The 26,154-nt window shown below is 46.3% G+C and overlaps 1 protein-coding gene across 3 annotated transcripts in view; it reads right to left on the bottom strand.

Moving 5' to 3' along the window:
- Positions 1 to 26,154, bottom strand: part of MTMR2 (myotubularin related protein 2) — a 62,118-nt gene that overhangs the window by 10,686 nt on the left and 25,278 nt on the right. For all 3 annotated transcript variants that reach the window (XM_005012851.5, XM_027467706.3, XM_038176422.2), the window contains 5 exons: positions 13,643 to 13,718; positions 10,852 to 10,946; positions 10,558 to 10,668; positions 8,432 to 8,533; positions 7,520 to 7,603 (listed from right to left, as the gene is read on the bottom strand). In XM_005012851.5, the coding sequence (XP_005012908.2) occupies positions 7,520 to 7,603; positions 8,432 to 8,533; positions 10,558 to 10,668; positions 10,852 to 10,946; positions 13,643 to 13,718 (468 nt within the window). The remainder of the gene's footprint in view (positions 1 to 7,519; positions 7,604 to 8,431; positions 8,534 to 10,557; positions 10,669 to 10,851; positions 10,947 to 13,642; positions 13,719 to 26,154) is intronic.

The following is a 26,154-nucleotide window of genomic DNA, read 5'->3' as shown; positions in this document are numbered from 1 at the left end:
GATCCATGGCAAACGAACCGTGGAGGCTACATATGAGGCGATCCCCTGAGAGCTTCTTTAACATAACTCCTGTTCTCACAGTGGTGTTTAGGGGAGGGCCAGGAGCAGGGCAGAACTGGTGGCTGACAGCCCCGCTCCTCCCACAGCACTCAGCTCAAACGTGGTGAGTGGCAACTGGAGACAGAAAGCAGAGCTCCCAGACAGGATGGAGGGGAGGTCAGAAGGGAGAGCAGGCAGTAGAAACCTCAAAAATCAATGCCAAGGGACATAAAGAAACTGCTGGGTCGACAAAGACTTTCCATTTGTAAATAAGGACTGTTGTATGGCACAGGAGTGTATCAAGTGTTATTTGCTCAGGGGCATTTTGGATAGGAAAATAGCAAAGGGTACTTCTCTTTTGGGCCTTATTCAGTGCTTGTGGCACAGCTGTGCAATCCCCTAAAACCACCAATAGCCTCATAACTGCATGTTTCCAGCTGTGTGTCTGTATGTGATCAGGACAGGGATGTGTACCCGCAGTGCTCCCCTCAGCCTAAGCTCTCTGGCTGTGTCAGTCCGACTCAGGCTGGGAGAGGCACACACTGAACTCAGCGTGCCCTGGGTGAGAAGCAACTCACAGCTTCCCAAGCAATGCCCTCCAGGTAACTCCTGAAGCACAACAGGATCCCGAAAACCTGCTGATGTAGCTTGGCCAACGCTGGGAGGCAGCAGATCAAAACGGCGTGGTTCCTGCTGCATGCCCGCATGGAGAGGTTTAGACACATGCTGGGGGTGAGCACTGACACTGAGCATCTCTGGGAGAAGACACATCTACTACAGGTCCTCTGTGCAGTGAGTGTGGCTGGGGTGTTGAGCAGAGAGCCTGTTTTAGAGGAAGATCAGCTCCTAATACACGCTTTTGCTCTAATAAACACCGCTTCACTTTAAGGAGGGTGGTGGGAGGCTGATTACCGCTGCCGAGGCTCCCGGGGGAAATAAATGACAAACCTAACCCTGGTCAGATGAGCTGTGGTAATTAGGGCTGACCCACCCCAGCAGCAGGCAGTTCCCCATGGCAGCAGTGGCTCATCCTGTCAGAGCAGGTCCTGGACAGAAAACTGAGGGGGCAGAGGACAGGCCTCGTGTCTCACACTGCTCACACCCAGCTCGTGAACCACCCCCGGTCCTGAGGCCCGCCCTGAGGAAATGCTGCTACGAGGAGTTAGCAGAACTGCCAGGACCGTGGGTGTCCAAAAACCTCGGAGAAAAGCTGGTTTTGGTGCTGTCTGAAACCAAAAAAGTGGCAGAAACCTTGAATAAACTATACATACACGCAGCCCAAACTTACTGCTGGGTATGAGCCCTGCAAGACCAACTGCTTTTGTCTTAAAGTTAACTTCATGAAAAGTGTTGACCTTGAGTGCTGTGCTCAGCTTTGGGCCCCGCAGTACAAGAAGGACATGGAGGCCCTGGAGTGTGCCCAGAGCAGGGCTACGAAGCTGGTGAGGGGCCTGGAGCACAAGGGTTATGAAGAGCGGCTGAGGAAACTGGAGGGTTTGGTCTGGAGAGGAGGAGGCTCGGGAGAGACCTTAATGCTCTCTGCAACTGCCTGAAAGGTGTGGTCGGCCTCTTCTCACAGGTAACCAGTGATAGGACTAGAGGGAATGGCCTCAAGTTGTGCCAGGGGAGGTTCAGGTGGGAAATGAGGAGACATTTCTCCTCAGAAGAGCAGTCAGGCACTGGGACGGGTTGCCCAGGGAGGTGGTGGAGTCACCGTCCCTGGGGGTGTTCAAGGAGAGGTTGGACGTGGTGCTTGGGGACACAGTTCAGTGGGTGACACTGGTAGTAGTGGGGTCGTTGGACCAGATGATCTTGGAAGCCTTTTCCAACCCTCATGATTCTGTGATGCTATGCTCAGCATGTGCTGTACGTGGTAAGGCTGAGACCTCCTGGTTCCCCCAGCTCTACAGCCAGCCAGGGAACAGCAGGACTGGGAGGTGGTGCAGCGCAAGGCTCCTGTGCCAGGGGAAAGCTGGCACCATCCATCAGCCGTGATCAAACAGATTGCTACCTGGAAGTGAACTAACAGTAAATGACTAAATTGTCCTCAGTACTATCCTAATGAGTACTGTGAGAAAATAAGTTGTGTTTTTGCAGCAGAGAAATAATTTTCTATATTCCAAGGTAGCTGTGCAGCCAATGCTAAGTAGGTAAGCGGACAGTAGAAGGCCCCACTGCTCCAAAATAAGGAGGAAGCTTGAGAAAAACAGGAAGAACAGTGTGAGAACAGTAAAACAGAAGATCACAAGTTCTCAAAACGTAAGAAAGAATAAATTAAAGGGTTGAAAAAAAGAAAAAAATGTACATATATGATAGAGGAGCATCAATTAGCTTGTGAACCTGTAGTACTCAGCCAATGCAGAAACAGGGGAGGTGATCAGGTGTCAGGTAATAGGGAATAAAAGGTGATGATTCGTTTACTAAAATGCACTCCTGATTGACAGGACGCCCGCCATTGCAATCACAAATAAAATAGCTTCACAAAAGATCCTGTCTGAAGAAAATTATTTGAGATGTTTCTCACAGTATGTGACTGTGCCGCATCCATCAGCAATGCTCAGAGATTTCAACCCCTCCACCTCCGAATCTGAATCAAAACCATACTCTCGGCACAGTCTTGGCAAGTAAAACAGGGGCTGACAAGCAGTTGCATGGGAGAAGAGCTTCCTTTAGTTCTGCTGATGTTCACAGAGAAGATTAAGCAGTCAGTGGCACTGCAAAGCATCCTCTTCACAGCACTGGGCAGGATGGCTCCAGCACACACTGCTTAGCCCAGAACTGACACCTCCAAAGCTCCAAGTCTTGTGGCTGCCACTCTTGCTGCCACCGTGACAAATCCAAATGAAATCCTTCCTCTGCAATAGCCCAGACCAAGAAAATCCATGACATCCTCCCGAGAAAGAAAAGGGTGTGTGTCACTGAGGTTTTCACTTCCTTTGAATCACAGGGGATGTCTGCTTTCCCCGGCACAGGAGCCTTGAATCACAGCACCACCCAAAGAGGACTTGGGATTCAGATCATGACTCTCTCTAAGGACTTGAAGCAAGCAGAAATAAGCAAAGTGGGCTGGAAGAGGAGCTGAACTCACATCTTCCCAGGACAGTTGCTATGATGCGGTGTAACTAATGCATTTATTTGTGTTGCTTCAGATTTGCACTTTCTCCAGCTGGAATCAATAGCAAAAGCTAAGCATGATGCGAGGAAATACCAGTGTGCTTTATATAAGGTGCATTTCATTGCTTCCTGGTAAGTGGTAAGCACCCAGAAGCCTACTATCAAGTCAACCCAAACTGTTACAGATGCAGCTCAGGAATCATCTGAAGGCTCAGGACCAGCACCAGGAGCACCTGCAGGAGGAACCCAAGCATGCCTTACCAACAGGGGTACAACAATCCAGAAGCTGCTGGGGAACGTGGCTGCCAAATAACCATGTTAGTTGACATGTTAGAGACTGAAGCTATGCCTGAACTCACAAAGAAGTTGCCACAGTGCTCAGTTATGTTCCTTACAGCCACATCATCTAACCACAAAGACACAGCTGTTGTATCATCTCCATGCACAAAGCAGACTCTGTTCCTCTGGCTAGTCACCCCTGCCTTACTTCAGCCGCCCATGCTCAGTTATCACTTGACCTACACGCTGCACGCCTTCTGGAGTTCACTTTGTCCACAGGTTGAAACTGCTGAAGACAAACCAGCACAGCACTGAAATCAGCACCTTGCAAAGCACACAAACACAGTTAAATTTAAGCAGATTACAATCTTGCATTGACAGGAAAAAGACATCACATCCTTGCTGGGCAGGATCTCTTTGCTGGACCCAACTGACCGATGCTGAGCTTAGCCACGCAGGTACACCCTCAGCAAGGCAAGGAGGATAGGATCCTGAGTTACAGACCAGTCGTTCCCCTCCCAGACTGGTTTTGGGCCATGAGATAGCAAGAGGCTGAGCATATTAGCTGCTCAGGCACATCTCTGCACCAACAGAGGGTAGAGCTGCCAGAGCCAAGCTGGCCCCTCTGCCATGTGCTCAACCCAGGTTGTCTCCACTTGTCACAAGAGAGTTGTGACCTGTTTTGCAGAAGAGACACACCTTGCATAAGCAGAATCTGTTAAACTATGGGAAATTTAACAATTCAATTCTCATTTTTCTCTCCTAAATTGTGCACACCATTCCTCTGTAGGTTTCTGTTCTCAGGCTCTAACTCCCCCACTCCAGTTGTGAACCGATGCTTGCCACTTCCAGCTTCTCTTCTAAATAATTCATTTCCACATGCTTTCTCTGACAGCGGCAGCCACAGCCCTGTTCTGTGGCTCCCTGGTACTTTAGACCAGAGCATAGGATTAGAGAAGCACAACTTCTGTAGGGAAACATCACACATTTCCAGCTTCACAACCCCTTGTAATATTTTCCAAATCCTCCCCACCTTGTTAAAGAAAATGAAAGCTTTAAGTTACTCCAAAGGCATCTCAAGGCCTTTTGGTTTCAACTGAGTCTTACTCACTTTGCAATTCTGTTTCATACTCTGCCAGCCCGTGTGTAATAAAAATCAGGGAGCAATTTCAGTTTTAAATTTCATTTGCCACATGTGATTCCATTTACTGACTAAATCCCAAATCTCTCTGAGTTCCTTTTGTTCTCCACAGGTTGTTTATTACTCCCCGTAGTTTTACACAATCGCAGATTTTTAATAAGTTACATATTTCCATCTTTCCCAAGAACACTAGCAGCGAAGTTGGAGGTTTGCTGAATGTCTTTCCTAATTGCTACGATCTCTATTGTATCAACACACTTATATTAATCTGAAAAAAATCCTTACCACACGCAGAACTTGCCACGTCTACCAGTGTAGACAGAGATCCTACCGTGGATCCTCCTCTAAAAGTCTTTTCTGGATACCTTGTAGTTTGCTTATGCTCCCCTCTCTGTGTCCCTGCTCCCACAGGGAACCAACTGGCCTTGCCTAAAATGCACCAAGTTAACGCCTGACCGTACTGCTGGGTTGCTTATGCCCCAGGCCACCTCTTCTGTATTAGCTTTTAAACCAATTCCAAAAGGTCCTGCAGATAGTGCACGCGTCCTGCTCTTCTCTTTCTGATCACAATTCATACAGGCAGAGACAGGTAATCCCATTATCTGATTTGATGATGCCAGTTTTGTTTCACTGTTAACGAATCCCTGCTGCCATTTCAGGACGTAATCCTGATTTATTGTAGCAGTAGTTATTGCTTTAACAGAACATGGCTGGAGCAAGAAAAAAAAGGCTAAGACATTCACACAGATAAATTGAACATCCATAGTTATAAATGCCAAAATTAAATAAACAGACTGAAATAGCTTAAAGTTTTGGAGGGAAAATAAAACTTCATGTTGCAGGACCTAAATCAACTCTAGCGAAAGGGAAGAAATTCTCCTCCTGGCCAGCTTACAACATAAACATCTACCGCAGCATGGTTTGCCTCTTCTCCAGCAGCTGGCGTTGGTCACTTCAGGAGATAAGCTGTTGGGACTGATGGATTGTGTGATCTGGAATGGGAATGACCCATAACCCATCATGGATAAAATCCAGATAGGCCATGGCTGCAAATATCCCGGTTGGGATTCATTTTTGCAGTTCCCAATATAAGCAAATGGCTGGGGGCGTTAGCACATGGACACCAGTTTGGTTTCTTGACGTAAAAGCAGCTGGGCTAAGTTCTTCCTGTCCACTCAAAAATGATACAAAGGCAGGTCGTAACAAAAGGAGCTTATGTGGAAGCAACGTCATGACCATGAGATACTTAACACACAACCTCACATGACCAGAAACAAAGACCCCGTGACACTAAGTCTTAATTGCTTTCCAGAAAGACCATAAGAGCTTCAAATCTCATGCACTTAAGTAAGTTTGTATCCTTCCACTGTATAACCAAGCTCCTGACAAATCTAAGGTATGGCCAATCACAACATATAAGCTCCTATGGCCAGAAAAGCCCTATATGCTTAAAACAGACACGCCAGGATTGAGAAGCTGGATTCATTTTCCTTGAAATCCTCAAAGGTCACCCTTCCTTCTTTCCAGGTATTGTAAGAATGCCTTTTATCCTCCGTCTTTTTTAACTGAAGCTTAGCTAAGTGTATGTTGTGCTTTTCCATACAGATTATTTTGATAGCAAACACATACCCTGTAGTCTTTACACCAAAGTTCCCAATCCTGTAAAGAAACATCCTTCCCACACAACTCGGGTTGCAGATCCTTCTTTATAAAACAGATCATTAAAATACTCCCAGGAGGTAAGACTGTAAATGCAGCAATAATCTCTGCGTTACCTGGTATAACTAGTCAAAGTCAACCTGATCATACCTAATCTGAGTTTGTCTCTGTGATTTAACATTGTGGTATCTCGTTGCAAAATACATACTTTTTTTTTTTGCAATGAAGATAGGGGGTAAAATTCATCTCACTTTGAAATAGCAGCTTAGAAGCCAGTGATCTATCTTAGGCAGCTATTTTAGGAGGGAACAAATCACCCCCAACAGTGAAGCGCTCTCTCCCCATCTGTTAATGACAGGCCTAGATAAGCAATTTAGAAGGCGTGCCCAGATTTTAGAAGACTACAGCTAGTAAAATGAATCCCCTCCCTAGGTTTTGGATGTTAGGAATCAGATGAACAACTACACTGGGACATAGGTCTTGTTTCCTTCTGTTTTATGGGCAAGATCCAAATAAATCTTTAAATTATATGGCTGTAAATGTCTTAATTTTACACAGGAAAATTGATTTTATCCTGATAGATCTGGATGAGGCAAAAGTTTATTGTATCCAGGGCAGAACTGCCACCAAAGTGTGTTGTTTCCTCAACTTGAGGATTTTATGAGAAGAATGATTTCATTATAAAAAAAATAAATAATTACTTATTTTTTTTTCCTCAGGGAGAAACATTCTGATTTTTATGCTGGCATTCCTAATTGACAGCCTGTGACTTCACAATCATTAAAACCTTTGACCAGTCTATTCTGGATGCATTACAACTGTCCCTGCTCTGATTCCCCATGAAAACGAAGGCATTCTACACTATTTGTTTCCTCCCAAGTTCCTTTTTGAGATATCTTACAGAAATCTGGAAAGAATTAGAACTAATAGAAGCACGAATAGAGGCGTGAAACTCCACAATGAGATGCCTATACCTGCAGAAATACCTGCCTCAGTTCCTTACCACCAGCAGGGGCAGACGACTAAGCCAGAGCAAAAGTCTTTTTCTACCAAAGCCTGAAGTCAGCCTTCTGCAGCCTGAATAATCTCCCAGTGGATGCTACTACCCCTAAAGCTGTACTGCTGTCATCAGTCACTGCACTATGGAGAACAATGTCCTAGTCCTCTTTGCAAGACATTTGTCAGCAGGATCGTTCTCTGTTCCATGCAACTGGTAATCGTATTGCTGCACAGAGCCTCACTTTTGAGAAGTAGAGGGGATGAGGAAGGATGTGGCACGGTACTCACCTGTCTTCTGTACTCCCAAATGGGGTCATACACCTTCCATCCGTTTTCTGGAAAAACCTCTTTGTACTCAAACGCAAAAAGTGGCTGAAAGAAAAAAACTTGTCTTTAAAAGCCCACTCAGAGCCCGTTTTCAAGATGTTTAATATCTGCAGTAGCAGCTCTTGAGTGGTCCTTTTTTTTTCCCCCCTCCCCTACTACTTTTCTCTTAGGATTTTGTGAAAAAGATAACCACACTTGCTGTAGTAGGAAATTTATACAACAACAATGTACCTTCCTCTGTACCCCTGATCCTTCTTGCCCACGACCCAATACTTCATGGACAAGAAGGAGTTTTTCCTAAAAGAGAGAAGGAAAAGACTATGTGTGCAAGAACACCCTTACATAGTAAGAACTAGACCCTTTCAACATGATCATGATCCTAGGCAGCCTGCTCTAGGTGGCCCTGCTTGAACAAGAGGGCTGGACCAGATGACCTCCAACCTCAGCTATCCAGTGACTGGGTGATTCAGCCAGTATTTGAAGCAACAACTGTGGAGTCATAAAGTGACTCTGTACAGTGAACAGACAAACTGCATTCCAGATCTGGGAGCAGTGCAGTCACCATTAGTTGCAAATCTCTGATGGATGTCACTGTGCTTTGAATATTTTCCATCCAGTACGAGGATGATCAGTGTCATTCCCCAGTCAGGAAGTAATCCAGCCCCATAGCACTAGACTTTTCCTGTTCTCTATACAATCTGAATTCCTACAGAATTAATTTTCAGACTGATTTAAAAATCAGCATTTCTACTTGTTCAACAAAAAATGCATGATGTGAATATTGTACCAGACAGATGAGACTCAACAGAACAGCTTACTGCCACTCTGCATCTTTTGGTAATGGGGTGGGGGGAGAAAAACCCAAACACTTACCAGATTATTTGAAACTGGGAAAGCATACTTCATCAAGTTCTCAAATATGGATCGCCTAGTTCTCCCTTCAGGCTTATGAGCAAATCGTAAGTTTCTAATGTCCTAGGGAAAAGAAGGAAGTCAAACCGTAGGATTTGTTACTCACTTGAGCAGCCAAAGGAACTCCAAACCCCAGCATTCACCACAGGCTCATGTCACGATGTTCCTTCGAGTACCGATTCAGTATTGCACATTGAACAGTGCTGCACAGCAACTCAGCTTGGCTCAAAGCCTCCAGCAAAGCCTGCCACAACCACAGCAGAGCAAAGGGAGCGCAGAGGTGCCACTGATCAGCACTGCCTTGCCTCTAAACGAAGCTCTCCACCTGCTGAAAGCCTAGGGGAGAGACCTGGCTCAGGGACAGGCTCTCTCTGAGGCAGACCTCCCAGCTCTTACGGGGCTCCCAAGCTGAGCTGTGCCACAAGACTGCAGGAAGGGACTGCCTCACAAAGCATCTCCACAGAGCTACTGCATGTAGGGAGCCTAGGTCCAGCTAGTTGAGTGCAAAGTAACTGAAGCCATCTCCCTTGAAAGCCTCCATCTCAGAGCACTCAAAAGGCTGTGTGAAGCTGACAACTCCTCCACTTTGCATAGCAGCACAGTTCCCACAACGAGTGGCAAGCCAGGACCTCCTTTCTGCACTCATCTCCAAAATCAAATACAGAACCTAAATAAAGCATCTCTAAGGTGCCAAGATTTTTCAGCCAAGCCTACAACTCAAACGCTTGTAGTAAACAGTTTAAAAGCCACCAGCAGGAAATGATCCATCAAGGTCAAGCACACGAAGACAGCACAGCAAGCCAGGGAGTGAGAAAAATGGCTAAGGACTTAGCTGTCTTACAAGACTGAGATGAGGTGGCAGGGCTCAGACAGAAAATGTAGGATGTAGAAGCTGTATCTGTAACTCTGTTACCAGCATTAAACTGCTCTGCATTGCCTGGGCCAGGTAGGCCAGGCAGTAATATAATATATATTATATTATAGGCAATAATTTAAATATATATATAAAGAAATATACATATATATATAAATATAATGCATATAAATACACTGTATGGGGCCAAGATATCTATCATTTCCTCTGTGCCTGGGTTTCCCACCCAAGGGAACAAGGCAGTTCTCTCCAAACCTGACTGTGTGTGCACGTTTGCATCTAGGCAAAATGGCTGAGAAGAGGACCAAGAATTCAAAGCAAAACAGGGAACAAACTGGCCTGCCAGCACAGGCACCCTGTGGTGGCCAGAGAGGATTACGACTGCAGTAGGCTGAGGGAGCAGCTGGATGATTTGGTGCAGATAATATCAACGCTCGTGACTCAGCGTGCCCGCAGCTTCAGAGTCTGCTCAGCTTCCCGGTGCCTCAACATCACAGCAGTGACCAGAGCTGTCTGGGGCTCATTTTCAGGCCTCCATCTGCTTTTATCCAGAAAGTAGCATTCGTTCTGCCTTCAGGGGGGCCTGGAAAGAGCTCTAAGCAGCCTGAGACCTACAAGGTTCAGAATCCAGCTCTTCCTACATTGCCACCCAGGAAAGCAAAGGGGCTGTGCCCTAGGTGGGTAGGAGGTATGGCTTTAGGCCTGGAGACAGTGGCTTTATCTACTTTGCGAGCCTACAATAGACACTGGGAGGTGAATTGCTAATTTTTATTAAAGATTGCATTTTCAATGACTCCAAGGGCTCTTGAGAAGAGTATTTCAAATGTCTACTCCATTGAAAGGAAAGGAATAGCCTCAAGGAGGCTACTCACTCGTCCCTCACCACAAAGCACAGCAGCAGGTGGACACAAGCTAATGATTTTGAGGGAAACATGCACCCTGTTCTTGCTCCTGAAATGCAAGTGCATGAAAGTCATCCCATGCAGCACAATGAGCGCAGTCTTCCTGGGATATCCTGGTGAGCAACACAGAAGCCTTGAGGACTGCATTACTGGGATGCAGACCTAGGTTTCTACCATGAAGAAAGCCATTATCTAGCATAAAGCCTGAAAAAAGGTTTGTATCTCATCCAGAACTTGTTACAGTACCATAGAGAAAACCTTTTAATATATATTTTCCCCTTCCCCAATCTAAAACAGACACAAAAATTTACCTTGCATACAATCTCCAGCCCATATGAATTCTCGCCACGACTGGAAGCACCTCCTATTTTCTCCACTCTGTTGATTACACCTAAAGATGCATCTAGGACAAAAGGAGGGTCCTGTAGACAGTTGAAATTTGTGAGTTTAAAAAGGGGAGGGGGGTGAAAAACCCAGCTTCTGTTCCCTTATGCCAATACGTCCAACCATACAGCTAGAATTCACACAGAAAAGCAAACAAAACAAAACACACCTAGGTCTGAAGACTGAACAACCCACAAAAGCAGATGGTTACAAAAGCTTACCCGTTCCATGCTTTTAAAATAGAGTCTGTAATTGGTAACAGTGAGGGTTCCTCTAATTGCTCCAGTGAAGGGGCAGATGTACGTGACATCCTTAGCTTAAAAAAAAAAAAAAAAGAAAGAAAAAAAAAAGAGTTAATTTCATGATTAATTTATGGGAGGAAGATTATTACAGCAAAAGCACTCGGGGGGTTCTACCTTCCAAGACCATGAAATAAAAAGAAGCTTAATCGGGGGTGCTCGCCTAGAGCTAAGATGGAAATTTTAGTTTTGTTGAGAAGAGTTTGGGTGTAAGTCAAACTCCAGGCGAGCACCATCAGCTGGAATCCCCCACCTGTACAGAACCACTACCCCAGTAGGGGTGTCAGCGTTAGGAGCAAACTTTGGTGCCATACTTACCAAGCAATGCTCTACCAGTAGCTGAGATCATCGCGTGAGAGAAGTGGATGCAATTCCTGCCTGAATGCGTGTATTTGAAGCTGACATCAATCTGCATGAAAAACTAATGACTGCCAGCAATCCGTTTTGTACCATCGAGAGCTAGAGAAAGCAGCTCCCCTACAGATGGCTTTTAGGATGCTGAGGTTCTCCTGTACGCCCTTACGCACAGAGTCAGCCCTGGGATGTAGAGTCCCTGCTAATGGCCCTGATTGAAACCAGTGGAGCTACAGTGACTTCCAGCAGCCAAAAATCTGGATAGCACCCAATCGCCAGCGATGTGAAGCCTTGAGCCGGTGATCAAGTTACCCTGCACCAATTCAATTCCTTCTGAACCTGAGTGACGGTGACTCAAAGCAGTCCCCTTCACAAACAGCCTCAAACGCTGCTCGCTTGTGCCAGCGAAAGGCAAGAGGTGCTGCTGGTTTTCCCCAGCAAACACCTCTCCTGACTGCCTTTCTGGTTTCCATCAATTAAAAACGCCGACATTCGCCTTGTTCCCTGCCCCCAGCGCCCACCACGACCCGTCACACCTCCTGTCCCCGAACAGCTGGCTGGCTGTGCCATGGCCACGGCTGATGCTGTCACCGACGAGGAGCAACACTCCTCGGACACACAGGCAGCCTTTCAGGAGAGCCACCGACTATAGCTGCCAGCTCCACGAAATTTGGAAAAGAAAACAAAAAATCCCCAGGCCATTTTAATAACTTTAAGCCTCCGAGCCCTGGAGGATTCATTTTGCAAAGGGCTGCATGAAATCCGTAAAGAAAGCTTCGCCTCCCAGCCAGGTGACAGCCTCCATGCACAAGGGGCACAAAGCTGCTGGGTCTTCATCCTGACACCCCAAATTTCTTCCACCTTTATCCCACAAGATTCAGCCTGGAGAGAGGGAGGGAGGCAGACTGCCTTGGCTCTAGGGCACTCGTTTCACCCTCACATCAGCTCTGCTTCTACACAGTCACCGCTGACTCCCGAGGAATCCTGAAAAATCAGCAGCAGGCAGGGTCTGCAGGGCAGCAGTAACGTCAGCCTGAGCCAGCTCTGGTTCCTTTCAGAGCCTCAGCTAGAAAGTTCAAGGGAAAAAGGGATGGGAAGTGACGAGTTCGGAGCAAAACAGGCAGCACAGAATTTCGGGATTAAAATATAAATAAATAAATATGCTAGTGACTTCATTATTTACTTAAATTGAAACGTCGCTGTTGGAAGGGCTATTAAACACAAAATGTTTCAGCTCTAATTAAACCAATACTTCATTACTGGCTGATTATTAATCACTTTTTTCAAAGAGTAGATTGACAGGGGTTTGAAAGCAGCCTCATGAAACACATAATAAGAGTGAGGGCACCCTGCCTGGCTTTTCCACTACAGTTCTCTTTATTGAAAGAGCAGTTTCCAAATGTTCTGAAGTAATAATAGTAGTAATAATAATCATCATCGTCATCAGCCAATAAGAAAAATGTGCACATGCGTCTGACTTCTCAGTAAAGGGGAAAAGGAGCTAGAAAAATGTTTTCCAGGTAAGGAAGGCAGGCTCTCAAGCTGGTCTTACCAACTTACAAAGCACACCACACTTTGTGTTTACATTTTGTTAGCTTGGTTTCCTAAGGAAACAATTTTAGTTAGTTACCCTGCACACCTACACACGTAGTATCATATGCCTGGCTACTTGACTTTAACCCTACCAGGGTTGTATGATTCCAGAAGCATCCATCTGATGAACAGGCTCCTCCAAGGTATTAAATTCCTTCACTGCTCGGGAGAATGGATGCCAAGAGTGAAAGAGGGGCTGTACTAGTGCTGCTACCAATGGGAAATCTAAGAAGCTCAGTCTTTGTTAGATATAAGAATCCATATGGGAGAAAGACACTGGAAACCATTCCCAGGAACAGATTACAGTCTTGCTGTCAGAGCTAACTGTGCCTGTGGAGTGAGTTAGATGTCAGCCTGCAGCCCATGGTTAGAGGAAGAGTTCAGAGTCATTAGGAAAGCAGCAGAGGAAAGGACTGAGCATTGAAACGTTCTGGTTTGGGGGGTTGGCTTTTTTGGAGGGTTAGACAAGTGTGTTTGTGGTTTTTTTTTTTTTTTTTTTGTTTTGTTTTTTTTTAAGACTGAAGTTGTGTTCTTCAATATCACTTTCAGAGGAAGGGAAGATTGAATAGTGTTGTATTTGCTCCATGCTAAGAGGCACCGCACAGTTACCTTGGCTCACGTGATGCCCAATGATTAATGAAACAACCTGATTGTGTGTCACAAAACATCAGCAATTTGCTATTGTTGGTCAACGACCAGCAGGGCATTTTGCTCTGTGATTTTCTATTTGGTCAAGCAAACAACAGGAAATTTACTCTTCGCTTACCCATGTCTTTAATGGTTTCTCCTGGTAGCAAGGGTGGCTCTTCCATTTCAGCTAATTTATTAGTCTCCCTCAGGACCTGCGTAAAAAGAGGCAGAAAAAAAAATCATTACTTTTTCATACAGTAAGAAGTTTACTTCTAGTAAGAAGTTGGCCTGCAACAGGCCAACAACGTCAAGAACAACAAATATTCAAGGATCCTGAGGTACTGCCCAGTGTCTCAGCCTCTGTAAGGTCAAAACTGAGCATGAAAGAGACCTCAACACAGTCCTGCAATCTTGGAACATGCCATTAGGCCAGGCAGAAGTGTTTAAGCGAGGATATTTGTGATGGAGAAGCTGCTGGAGTGGGCTGTGTGCTCTGGCAGCACACTTACCTGGTGGCTTTCACACCCCAACTTTCTCCTCAGCCTAACACCATCACAAGCTAAACTCTCTGCCCACACAGCTACACGCAGAACCAAAGGGGTTGATTAAAGTGATCAGCTAGTACCATGATGCTATCGACTACTACATAAAGAAAATTGTATTTTATGTTAAGGAGAGTGACAGCAGACACTTTATCACATCAACGTCCCCAACGTCCAAAAACTGCAAAGACCTCGATTTGGCTCAGTAGTCGTAACTTGTAAAAAGGGCATCAGGTTTTCTGGGGTGTCTGGGTTAAGGAGTGTCTGCCAAATGACCTCTCCTCTGTCTTCCCTTGGGTGGCAGTTAAGCACAGGGCGTTACTTCTCACAGATGTAACTGCATTTCAACAGGAGTTTTCACTGGAATAGCACAGCACAAGGAGATTGCCATTTTAAGAAAGCACATCCCTAACTATAGAAGCGTAGCCATAGGTTTGGACCATCAGGTAAGAAGCAGGCAAGACCAAGGTTAAGGCTAAGTCTACGTGGCCAAACGTAGATGGATCTGAATGGTAATGCCCTGAACCAGCCAAAAAAAACACAGTCAGCCACATTGCCCAACCTCATAACACGGGCAGAGAAGAGCAGGCAAGCTAGTCTATCTCTGCCTCATCCTGTAACAGCCACAAGAGCTTGGATTTAAAGTTGGTGTGCATCCTTCCTGGTGGAGACAGGCAGAGAGCGCTCACGGCTGCTCACAAAAATGTGCAGACCTGGCCAAAATGCCTCCTTTATCTTAACGTGAGGAAGGAGAAAGAATTGGTTTAATTTGATATCAGGAAATCCCTACAAAGAAGATTCAAAGACACGGCCTAAAGTGGCACTTAGAGCCTGACACATCTGCGGTCAACTTTCATGTAGGATCAAGCCAGAGGGAGAGCCTCGGGGAGGAGAAATTCTCTAAACTATGCAGAGAAAGGAAAACAAAACCCAAAGAAATCCCACGCCACAATAAAAGCACGCTCGGGCATTTTCACACAGCAGACTGATGGATAGATGAAAAGATTACCGAGATCAAAGCCTTCTTGAGAACAAGATGTACGTTTAAAAAAAAAAAAAAGCATTCAAGTGACTTAAAAAAATACAATAATAAAAAAAAGACAAAAGAGCAAGCGTGGAGCTGACTTCCTAGCAGGAAGAGCAGTACAGGAACGCACCCACTTACACCAGCTCTCACCTGGGAGGCTGCCAGTGCAGCAGGACTGGGGTGTGGGGGACGGACAGGGAGGTCAGCACTGAACTCGCAGGAAAACTTCTCTTCCCTCTGCCCCCCCCAAAGCAATACCGGTGAAAACAGGGCTTTGCTGGTATAACTGTGCTGGGGACTTCTCGTCAGCACAGCTGTGTTGGCCAAAGATCACACGCCCCATCAGAGCCCTGACTGACAGCCTGTGATGCAGCCCCAGCCCCAGCTCCTCTGCGGCAACTTCTGCGCTCCAACAGCAGCCTTGAAATCAGCCGGGCTGAAACTCGGCGTCACCCAGATGTCCTCCGGATTATGCCAAATGAGACGGAGGCTTCTCGCTAATTAGTCCTTGAGCAGTGGGCGTCTTTGCTGCCTTTTATCTTGGAAGGATGTGAGTGAGAACCCCGTTCGGGACGCGGTGCACGACTCCTCCGGGCAGGTCCGTGCCCAAACGGGCAGCAGCTGCTGCGGGATGGCCCCGGCCACCAGCTGGGCTCACCGCTCTCCTGCAGATGTTGGTGGGAGCAGGTCCAGCAGTAAACATTCAGAGGATGGAGCTCTGTCTCAAGCCAAAATGAGCATGAGGTAAGGTACAGAGAAAGCACTCAGAACGGCAAAGAGCTGCTGCGGTCAGCAGGTGGGCAGCGCTCAGGTGGGCTTTGCACCGCACTGAGAGCAGGGGAGGGAGGACAGATCTGTGTCCTCACCATCCTGTCAAAGACAAAGCTCAAAGCCTTTTTGGTTCAAAAACCAGCTCTTCTACGCCTAATAAAATCCAGCTGCTCACTCACGCTCTTTGACACACGGAGTCCCCAGGGTCAGGGGAAGGGGTTAGCGATCCAAATCCGCACTCACTTCCATGCAGGGCAGCGGACAGATGATCTCCTGCACGCACAGCACTCAAGGATCGAGGCTTTTAGCCTTTTATTCCCCCCCCCCCCCCCACACGCTTTATTTTGTTCTTTTTTGCAGAGTTAAGGGCTAAATCGTTGTGTTTTTACCATCCTCCAGCTGACCTCAGGCACACGACACACCTCAGGGTTGCCTGGACTTCTTTCCTGATGGTTGCAAAGCCCCAGGTTGCACGTGCCCCAGGGATACAACATTCACCCTTCCCAGAGGCTGTGACAGACACGGTCAGAAAGCCCAGCCCAAACACTTCTCCAGTGTGCTGGTCTTTGTGGTGTCTGCCTAGCTCTAGACCTTGAAGGAGCCTTTGAGCTGGAACAGGGATACCTGAAACCATCCTGGCAGAAACCTAGAAACAAGCAGTAGGCATTTTGCTGAAACCCGCCTCCACCGATGGCTCCTTCAGATCGATTTTGGGGTAACACAATCTGTATACAGCTGACAACGCAGGCAGCGGGCACAGGGAAGACATCTGGGGCAGCGCTAAAGGACAGGGAGCTACAGGAGGGAAGAGAAACGGGTGGATAAGAACAGAACATTTTTGGAAACGGATCAAGGGGAGAGAAAGGAGGGGATGATGAAGTAGCCACATGCAGCTCTGGGATACCACTAGCTCCCTGGAGGGACCCTCTGCCCTTGTATGAGTAAGGAAATGATGTGAAAGCCTCCCCATCTCACTGTGTGTGGGTCCCCCACCCCATAACGGCTCATCAGCTGTCAGAAAAATCCTTTTGATGTACTTTAGCCTATTTTCAAGGCTCTAAAAATAACACTCCTGGACCCTAAAAAAAACGTAAATTTAACCCTCTGCACATCTTGCAAAACAAAAGTAAGGGCTACCGGGAGGCAAGGAAGCAGGTAGGTGAGCTCAGGGACACCAGTTCAGCAGCCTTGAGAGGCAGGCTGGCTCCTGATGCCTCAGCAATCACACACACCTGTAAGTGAGATGCTGCACCTCTTTGAGCCTCAGGTTTTTAAATTTTCAGTAGAAAAAAAAAAAAAAAAAAAAACATTGCTCTGAGATCCACAGTGAAGACTGGGGCCAGAGCTGGGCAAAACCACGTTACTTCGGATGGGGCCGCTCTGATGCAGAGCCACACACTGGCCGTGTCCATCACAGCCAGCACTGATTTCCGCAACAAACACAAGCACCAAAAACCTGTGGGCTAGTTTGCCTTGCCTCTAAGCTAAACTAGGTCCTCAGTATCTTTTTCCTCACAAAAATATGATGCTTGGTAACTGAATCTCCAGGAGGATGATGAGTTTAGTTACACGCCAGAATGATCTTTATTTGCCTTCTTTTACCAAGCAACAACATCTCCCCATTGCACCCATCATATCCATAACAGCGAGCACCTCGGCACCTAACCCAGCCCTGCCTCAGCTCAGGGAGGGTGCGAGGACTTCATGCCACCACCCACCTTTGTCCTGCTCTTGAGCAGCGACTTGGCAGATCAAACCCACACTTGCAACGTTTCACAGCTGCTCCTCGTACCCCGGGATCCCAGCCGGTGTCAGCTCCATCCCACCCGCCCCCGGCTGAGGAAGCAGAGCTCTCTCCCACCCTCCCACTTACAGTGCCAAAGGCAGGAAAACCCTTTGCTGCGGGCAAATCCTTCAGATCTCAGTAAGAAAGTGACTTTGCTCATGTGGACGGGGGCAGGCAAGGAGCTTCAGGTCCTGCTAAGGGGGTAGGGCTGCTCCTCACCTCATCCCTCACGCCTTTGTGTTGGGATTCAGGACGGTGCGCTCCTGCCAGGCCTCTCCAGCCACGTGTTCATGCTGCTTCCTAAAGCAGCAGCCAGAAAATCCCTCTCCCGATTCATGTTCCTGCACGACTCACGCAGGCAGCTAACCCTGTGTGGCTGCAGCCAGCTCGGGGGGTGCAGAGCCAGCCTGGTGCCAGAAACCCACGTGCAGGTCCCAGAGCTCTGAGCATCGCTGGGTGCTGGGGCACGGTACCTGAGAGGGTGCCTCAAACTCTGCATTTCGAGTTTCCCTGTGCCTGCGAACAGAACAATTGATAGGTTTTCTTCTTGTATTTCCTGCGGGCTTTTACCTACCAGCTGTGCTGCACGGCCAGGATGACAGCACACATCCTGCCCTGGCTGAGGCTGAGCCAGGATCACTGCCTCCTGTCAAACCTGCCAGCAGAGCGGCTCACGTAATTGCTCCCATATCTGGTTCAGACAAGATGCCTGGACTAGCTTAATGTTGTGGTGTTGTTTTTTTTTAAATCACAGAACAGGTTCGTTGGAAGGGACCTTAAAGCCCACCCAGCTCCACCCCCTGCCATGGGCAGGGACACCTCCCACCAGACCAGGTTGCCCAAAGCCCCATCCAGCCTGGCCTTGAGCACCTCCAGGGATGGGGCACCCACAGCTTCTCTGGGCAGCCTGGGCCAGGGCCTCGCCACCCTCTGACTGAAGAATTTCCTCCTTGTATCTAATCTAAATCTCCCCTCTTTTAGTTTAAAGCCATCTCCCCGTGTCCTGTCACCACAGCCCCTGACAAAGAGTCCCGCCCCAGCTTTCCTGTAGCCCCCTTTAGGTACTGGCAGGCTGCTGTAAGGTGTCCCCAGAGCCTCCTCTTCCCCAGGCTGAACAACCCCAACTCCCCCAGCCTGTCTTCACAGGAGAGGTGCTAAAAAGGGGTAGATTTAGATTAGAAATAAGTAAGAAGTTCTTCACTGTGAGGGTGGTGAGGCCCTGGCCCAGGCTGCCCAGAGAAGCTGTGGATGCCCCATCCCTGAGGGCGTTCAAGGCCAGGCTTGGCCAACCTGGTCTAGCGGGTGACATCCCTGCCCATGGCAGGGGGTTGGAGTTAAATGATCTTTAAGGTCCCTTCCAACCCAAACCATTCTGCGATTTGGGACAGTACCTTTGGCCCTGACACCAACATCCACAGCTCAAACTTTCTGGTAGCAAAGCAGGAGCCTCAGAACAAAGAGGTGTGCTAAGAGAGCACCTGGGGCCTCTCCTACCCATTTTCTAATTATTCTCTTTCTCCTGAACACTTGAGTCCTGAAACCCAAACACAACTTTCTTTTTTTTTGAATTTATGCATATTTTTTTAAGGGAGACTGCAGGTGTGTGTTAACAAATCGCTATGTAACCGTCTCTGCGTAGACTCCTTTATTCTGAACCACAACTGGAATGAACAAAATGAATCCTTTCTGTTTCAGACAAAATTAAAATGCACGACAATTAAAAATTATTGTCGTTTTTTCCCCCTCTGCGTTAATCTCTCTTCGCTAACCTCCTACACACTCCAAATGATTTTTGCATTTTGTGAATAGATTAATTATGTATAAAGCCACGTCCAGGCCTGCACTGACCACCCCGCTCCTGCATTATTCCTTCCCCCCAAACCACGTCTGCTCTGTCTACCCAAAAGCTGAGCTCTCCAGGCTTGGAGCTGCGTCTGTTCCAGCAACACACAGCCCTGTTCTGTTTCCTACAGCAGGAAACTGGGCTCTTACCTGGTCCCCTGACGTAAACATATTTAACCTGGGCATACAGACAAACATTATATGCACAAAAAAAGCCTTTGCATCTGCAGCCCCTGAACTCACGGGTCTGGCACGTCTGTCTCGTGATCGTGCGCCGGTCAGCAGCAGCAGGCAGGATCTGTGCTGGGGGCACAAGAATTTGTGCATATGTGTATGTAAGAATGAAACCTGCTATGTCTCTGTGTGTAAAAATAAGCTGTTCTCAAATTATGGGAGAAACTTTGTGGATTTGAAACTCGATAGCCAAGGAAAGCAAGGAAAGGTTTCTATCTCCGACAGGAAAACATTTGTCTGATGCTTCCAATTGTAATGGACTACCTGGGAATCTGCTTGTAGTTATCCAATCTAAGCCTTCCTTTTTTTTATTTTTTTTTTTTTTTTTTGCCTTTCTCTCAAGGGCTGGCAGATGACTAAGTGCCCTCCTGAATCAGCACTCATGCCGCTCCGCAGGCAGGGCACCCAGCACACTGCAGGAGTATCTATTTCACCTAAAACCACAGATCTACGTCCGAGCTCTCTCTACAGCCAGTGGAAAGGGGGAGACCTGGAAGATTCACCTTTAGGATGACTGAGAACAAGGATAACCCACTCTGATGCAGATATCTGTATGGCAGGGTGACACCCAGCTCCTGGGTCTCACTGTGTCCCGTGTAGCAGTGCCCTGTCTTCTGCACATCCTGCAGAGAAGTCAGCCTGTACTTTCCAGAGAGCTCCAAACTTACTGTGTGCAGAGACAGCAAAAGATGAGCATGCTCAGATCCAAAAATTGCATCAAATTCATTAAAACAGGCATGATCTCAAAGCATAGGGCTTGTTAGCTGAGTTACCAGTGACAGCTTTAGGTTCCTCCTGTCTCAGAGTATCACATCAGTCTTACTGCAAAGGCTTAGCCATAGGATTATTTTTGCATTGATTTATTATTTTTATTATTTATTTTTATTTGATGTATTAATTTATTTTTTATTTTATTTGTGAATCTAAGTAGTAAATCACAGTAACCAATGCCTTTCTCCTTTGAACTGCCTTTTTGTTGTCTCAGACCACGTCCACCTGCTGCTTCCCCTTTATTGCCACCCCACAACCCTTTCCTCTTTTACAACTGTTGCCATACATGCCAATCAACAAAGGACAGTGCCACCATGGTTAGGTGTATGAGGATGCATCATTACACCAGTGACGGTGTGAAAAACTCTAAAATAAAACAGATACAGAAGCTCTTTCTCCACTCACCTTAGAAAACACATGGAGGCCTAATTTTGTCCAACCTGTGTTAACAAAAGCTGCAGAATTGCCACTAATATGTGCAGAATCGAAACCCACACACTTCTTTCAGATAATTTTTCATTGGTACGCTGATTTCCTCTCTAAATGAAACACTTATTACACCAGAGAAGGGGTAAATTTTGAGGGCACGTTTTTTCCTAGCATTTTGCTGCCAAGATGCTTCTGCCTTCCTAATGCTCAATTAGGAGAGCCGTGAAGCAGTGGCTGTGCTTACTTGATAAATCCTCCTCTAGACTGCAAATGCTGTGCTACTTTGGCAAGATTTTCAGCTGCCACTTGTGGCTATTTCGAGTGTACTCTGAGAAGATTTATGTACTAAGTATCCTACTGGAAATGTAATAAAACACAAATTGAGCAAGTAAATGGACTTCATTGCTTATTTTTGAATCATTAAGAATACCACAGCAGAAAGAACAGCAGTATCTCTGCATGTCTGAGGCGCGGGGATTTTTCTGAGGATTATGACCAGATGCTTTGGAAAACTGTTAGACATTCAGACCAGCAAGATATTAATCGCAGGGAAATGCTTTGTGTCTTATCCTTTTTGGGATATTAGAAGTTGAACAGGGGAGAAAGACAAAACACCATGAGCTCACGGATCATTTCAGAATAGCACACGGAGAATCAAACACACTGTTCAAGACCACATCAAACTTATTCAGCTCCTAAGAAAGCGTACAACCAAAGGTGGCTTCCTAGCTTGGTCAAAAAAAAAAAAAAAATCACAAGAGGCATTTAAGTTATCAACAAAATGTTCTGACAACAGATGATTACAGCACTCTAGATAATCACATACAACACACGCCGCAGCTGCCTTTCAGTTATGTTTTCCTAGTCTAAAAAAACAAATCACAAATTCTGATCTCTACCTACCGTGTGTGCTTTGAGAAAGTATAAAAAGGCTTGAGAAATCCACTTGCTTCCTTCCCACCGCCTTGAAAAATCTTTAGAAAGAAACTGAGACGAGTGTGTTACAAATAAAAAATAATAATATAGACAGCTGGGTAGTAAAGGAACTCCTCTGGAGGAGGAAGCAGCCACCTTGCAGTATTTCCTTGGGGTTTTCTGCTTTGTTTCTCCACAAAGAGCCTTCTCCACTCAGACCCAAGCTTCTGGTGGTGAAGAGCAGTCTCTTCAGGCTGCTGAGTCCTGTGGGCCCTTGCTGCACAAAGACAAGGCAAAGCTCAGAAGCTCAAAGGAACGCATTGTTGAGGGCCACTCGCCCAACCACGGCTGGCTTGTCTCTTCAAGTTTGCATGGCTTGGTGCCTCCAGACAATTCTCTTGTTAGGCTCCGGCAGAAAGTCGTCATTGACTCGACACAGCAACAGTCCCTGGCACAGAAGACTGCTGATATTATCTATTTGAACAAGTCCAACAATTTTTAATACAGAACCTTCCTCAGAGCCAAGGGATCCTGAAAGACAGCAGTTCTGCTCTCCATTGGCTACTCAAAAATTTTGGACAGCACTCTAGGCTCGCTCTCTCCTCTCTTTGCTTTTACTCTGCTTTGTTTAGCAAACAGATAAGGGAAAAGAGATTACAATTTTCAAGGAAAACCTTAAACTCAGTCAGTGAAGTTCTTACCATCAGTCTGAAAAAATAACAGAAAAAGGCTCTGACCAATGAATTAAAAATTCTGCCAACCAAAATAAGCCACAGAAAAGTGTCTCTGTTACCAGGAACTTCAGTTAGGAGATGAGTGGTGTGTATGACAAGGAGTCAAGACATAAATAATTATATAGTTACAACCAATAAACAATCACACATGGGGGAAAGAAGACATTTCATTCAATGCAAAAACATCTACGGAAAAAATCAGATCTTGGCAGGTGCTACATGCAGTCACAAATCTGACTGCTCCTTTTAAATACCATGCTTGTTCATTCCTGCCCAATTCGTGCTTCGATCTACAAAACTAAAACTACAGGAAAAATAAATAACCACCTCTTACCCAGTTTTAATCAGCCAAAGGAGAACTCTTGCACTTTGTAGCTAGGAGAAACGCAGCAGTTGATCAGGAGGAGCTGAAAATATTATTGAGGAACATCTGAAGGCCATTTTCTTTTTCTCCTCAATTTTCCATTCCTAGTAGATGGCAATCATAAACACTTCCAGAGATTTCCTTCACTTCCCATTACTTCATATTCAGACGTTCAGGTACCTCTACATAATAAAAATTAGCTACGATTGCTGTCTTTGCTCTCTTCTAACTAGAGAAGCACTCAGGGAGTATTATTTCCCGTGTAAAGGAGACAGAAAACCGACTGCATCTGGCTTTTTCCCCCATCTAATTTGCATGAAATCAATATTTTGCAACCCAGAGTTTGGCTACTCAGTGTTTCTGTTTCCTTGACGGGGGAGGTACAGAAAGGGACTTAATGGCTAGAGCCTGGAGGGAAGGGACCGAGATTTTCCATCTCTTAAAACAGATTAAAAAGCTTGTAATTCTCATGAAATATACAGCAGTTACAGTCCTGGAAACTGGAGTCTTACGAAAACAAGTTGACGGCGGGGGCTGAATTCCAGTCCCTCGCTGGGCTGCCCTGGAATGACCATGCTTATGGACAAGAGCATCATTCATCCTCCAGAACCAGCCTTTTGTGCCTTTGTTCGTCGTCAGCTCCAGAGGAGAAACGAAGCCCATTTCCCACAGACACACACATGCAACTAGGATAGCCAAAAACCAGAATTTCAACACAGTCAGAATTGTTCCCCCTAAGATTTTCCTACTTCTCAGACACCCTAAGTCCCCCCTGCTTGCTCCCTGTGATAGTGTGAAGTTTCGGCCCCTCTTGGACTTGGCACCGAGTTCAGCCACTTTGGGTTTTCTCCCCTGGAAGCTTCTACTTCAGTACACCTGCAGGAATGTGAGCTGTGCCTCTGTGTCAGGCTATAACAGTGCCCAAAGTGGTGACACAGAGCAACACATATGGTCAGGTCTTCACAGATGACAGCAAAAAGATGGATTGTTTGTTTGCATCCACTGCAGCATCACCGGTTCGCATCCAGCCAAGCCTTCTGTGACTATGGGTCAATTATCTTCCCCATCTGGTGGCCTATGCAATATGGGCTGTAATTTAATAGCAGTTGCAGTCCGGTGAGCTGGGAAGGAGGGCTCCCATCACAAGAGACATCTCTGCATTTCCTATGAACCTGTCTTCTTGTGGGCAGCCCCACATGAAGAGCCACGGGCCAGGCTGAAACAGGAGAGCTCCACCACGCAAGGGGTGGGACCGAGCGGCAGGACGGTGCCCTCAACTACTCAGGAGGTGCTCAGGCAGACGTTTTCCCCATGATTTAGTGCTCCTAAGCTATCATCCACTAACCAAGAAGTGCCTTAAAAGCAACAGTTTTAAAAAATAGCTTCAATGAATGCCTAAAGCTTAAAAAGCGATGCCTCTCCCTACAGCCCCGCTCTCGCCGAACATGTGTTACGCATAACCAAAGCCTGACACACTTCCTGCATTGGCAGGGAGATAGCAATGGAAAAGCTCGCTGAGGCTAGTTCCAGTGATTTACAGCAAAGGATAGGGGGGAAAAATCACATCTTTCTTCAATATGTTTTCCTACTAACAATATACATGTTCTACATAAAGCCAGTCTAAGCCACTTTGCACCACGGCTAGAATAAAGTAACGTGAAGGTGGCAAAGTCAGTGACTGGCATTGCAGTTAATCCTACCCAACACGGCCCAAGGGACGGCATTTACTTCAATTTTAGAGGTCTACATCTGGATGGGTTATTCTGAACTCTCTTCGTAACTGGAGGAGAAACAGAGAGAGTTTTCCAACAAGACAGAAGTACGCTTTCACTGGAGCTCAGTTGAAGGTGAGCTCCGCTCCGAACAACCAGTTGCTACCCCTCCAACAGCGCTCATGTCCTGCAGCGAGGGTTTCCACGGCTCAGCTACATCGTGTTCTCACCTAGCGTGGCATTTCCTTAAATAAATCACAATAAATCATGTTGTAAACAACGTCTTTCTTTCCGTTGACTACAGAGAACTTGTGGTTGGCTAGCTTGAACGCAGACTTGCTCAAAAGAATTTCATTCTGGAAGCCTACCGAAGACAGGGATGGCATCCATTCACTGTCTTGGAAGGAAAAAACTACTTCATATACCTTCTGTCATGCGTGAGTTATGTATCTTACAAAACAAACCACATGGGCTTGCCTAAAGTCTTCAACAATGCACGCCATGGATAACAAACGAAGGTTATGCAAGCAACTACGCATTTCCTCCCTTTCCTAACCTTTAAGTCCTGGGAACGCCATGACAGTGTTCTTGTATCTTTTATACAAGTCATTGCAAAGCCACTGATTCCTCTTATATTAAAGGAAAAAATGCTACAATGGATGAAGCAGACCATCATGGAGAACAGGACACGTGCTTGTACAATATCTTGCTGGACATCAGAGGAATCACAGGAATTGTGGATCTCAGCGTTGTCCTCAAAGGGGACGACACAAAGTGGTCACAAAGAACAAAGGCAAAATCAAAGATCAGAACCACTTTTTCTGAAGGCTGCACAACCAAGCAGGTGACATATGGGTCTGGCGTACTGGAGACTTGCTAACAGATTTTCCTCTGCCCACAGAACAGCAGCAAGAAGCAACATAAAGCCAACACGATGAATTTCCAAGCTCTGGTTCGGTCTGTTGCTGCATACAATCCCAAACTAAATACAATCAACCTTTAACTTTCAGGCAAAGGTATTGTTCTTAAGGAAAGTGGCTGGAAACTCTGCTGGCCGCATGCATCACTTCCCAACTGCAGATGGAAGGGATCCAACCCTTCTCCAACAGCTACTCCGAAGCTTTCAGTGTTGTAACTTTCAGGCGTTACCCTGTAAATCAACAGCCAACTCAAAATGAAAGCCCCGACTGATAAACTTGAGCATTAGCAACAAAGCTTAAGAGAAGTGCTATAAACTGCACAGCCTCACCTGCCCACATGCATAACAGAAGATACCACCTTTAGGACTGTGGAGCAAGAATCTTGTTGTACTTTACTAATCACCAAGTTCCCAAATCTGTAAGAGAGACTTATGCACCTTTGGCAACGTTGGCTCCAAAGCATTTTTAAACTCCCATCCCAAATTACAACTTATCTATGAATTTCCAGCTCATTTTCACTTTTAATTACTCAGTTCTGGTCTTGCTTGATCAGTAACTTATGCTAAAACACATGGCAGCATATTTGCTAAAAATTCCTTCA

This window comes from Anas platyrhynchos, chromosome 1 (genome assembly GCF_047663525.1).
Source record: "Anas platyrhynchos isolate ZD024472 breed Pekin duck chromosome 1, IASCAAS_PekinDuck_T2T, whole genome shotgun sequence".
Taxonomy (NCBI): domain Eukaryota; kingdom Metazoa; phylum Chordata; class Aves; order Anseriformes; family Anatidae; genus Anas; species Anas platyrhynchos.
Note: the sequence above shows the minus strand (reverse complement) of the source record. Positions and strands in the feature narration are given on the sequence as shown.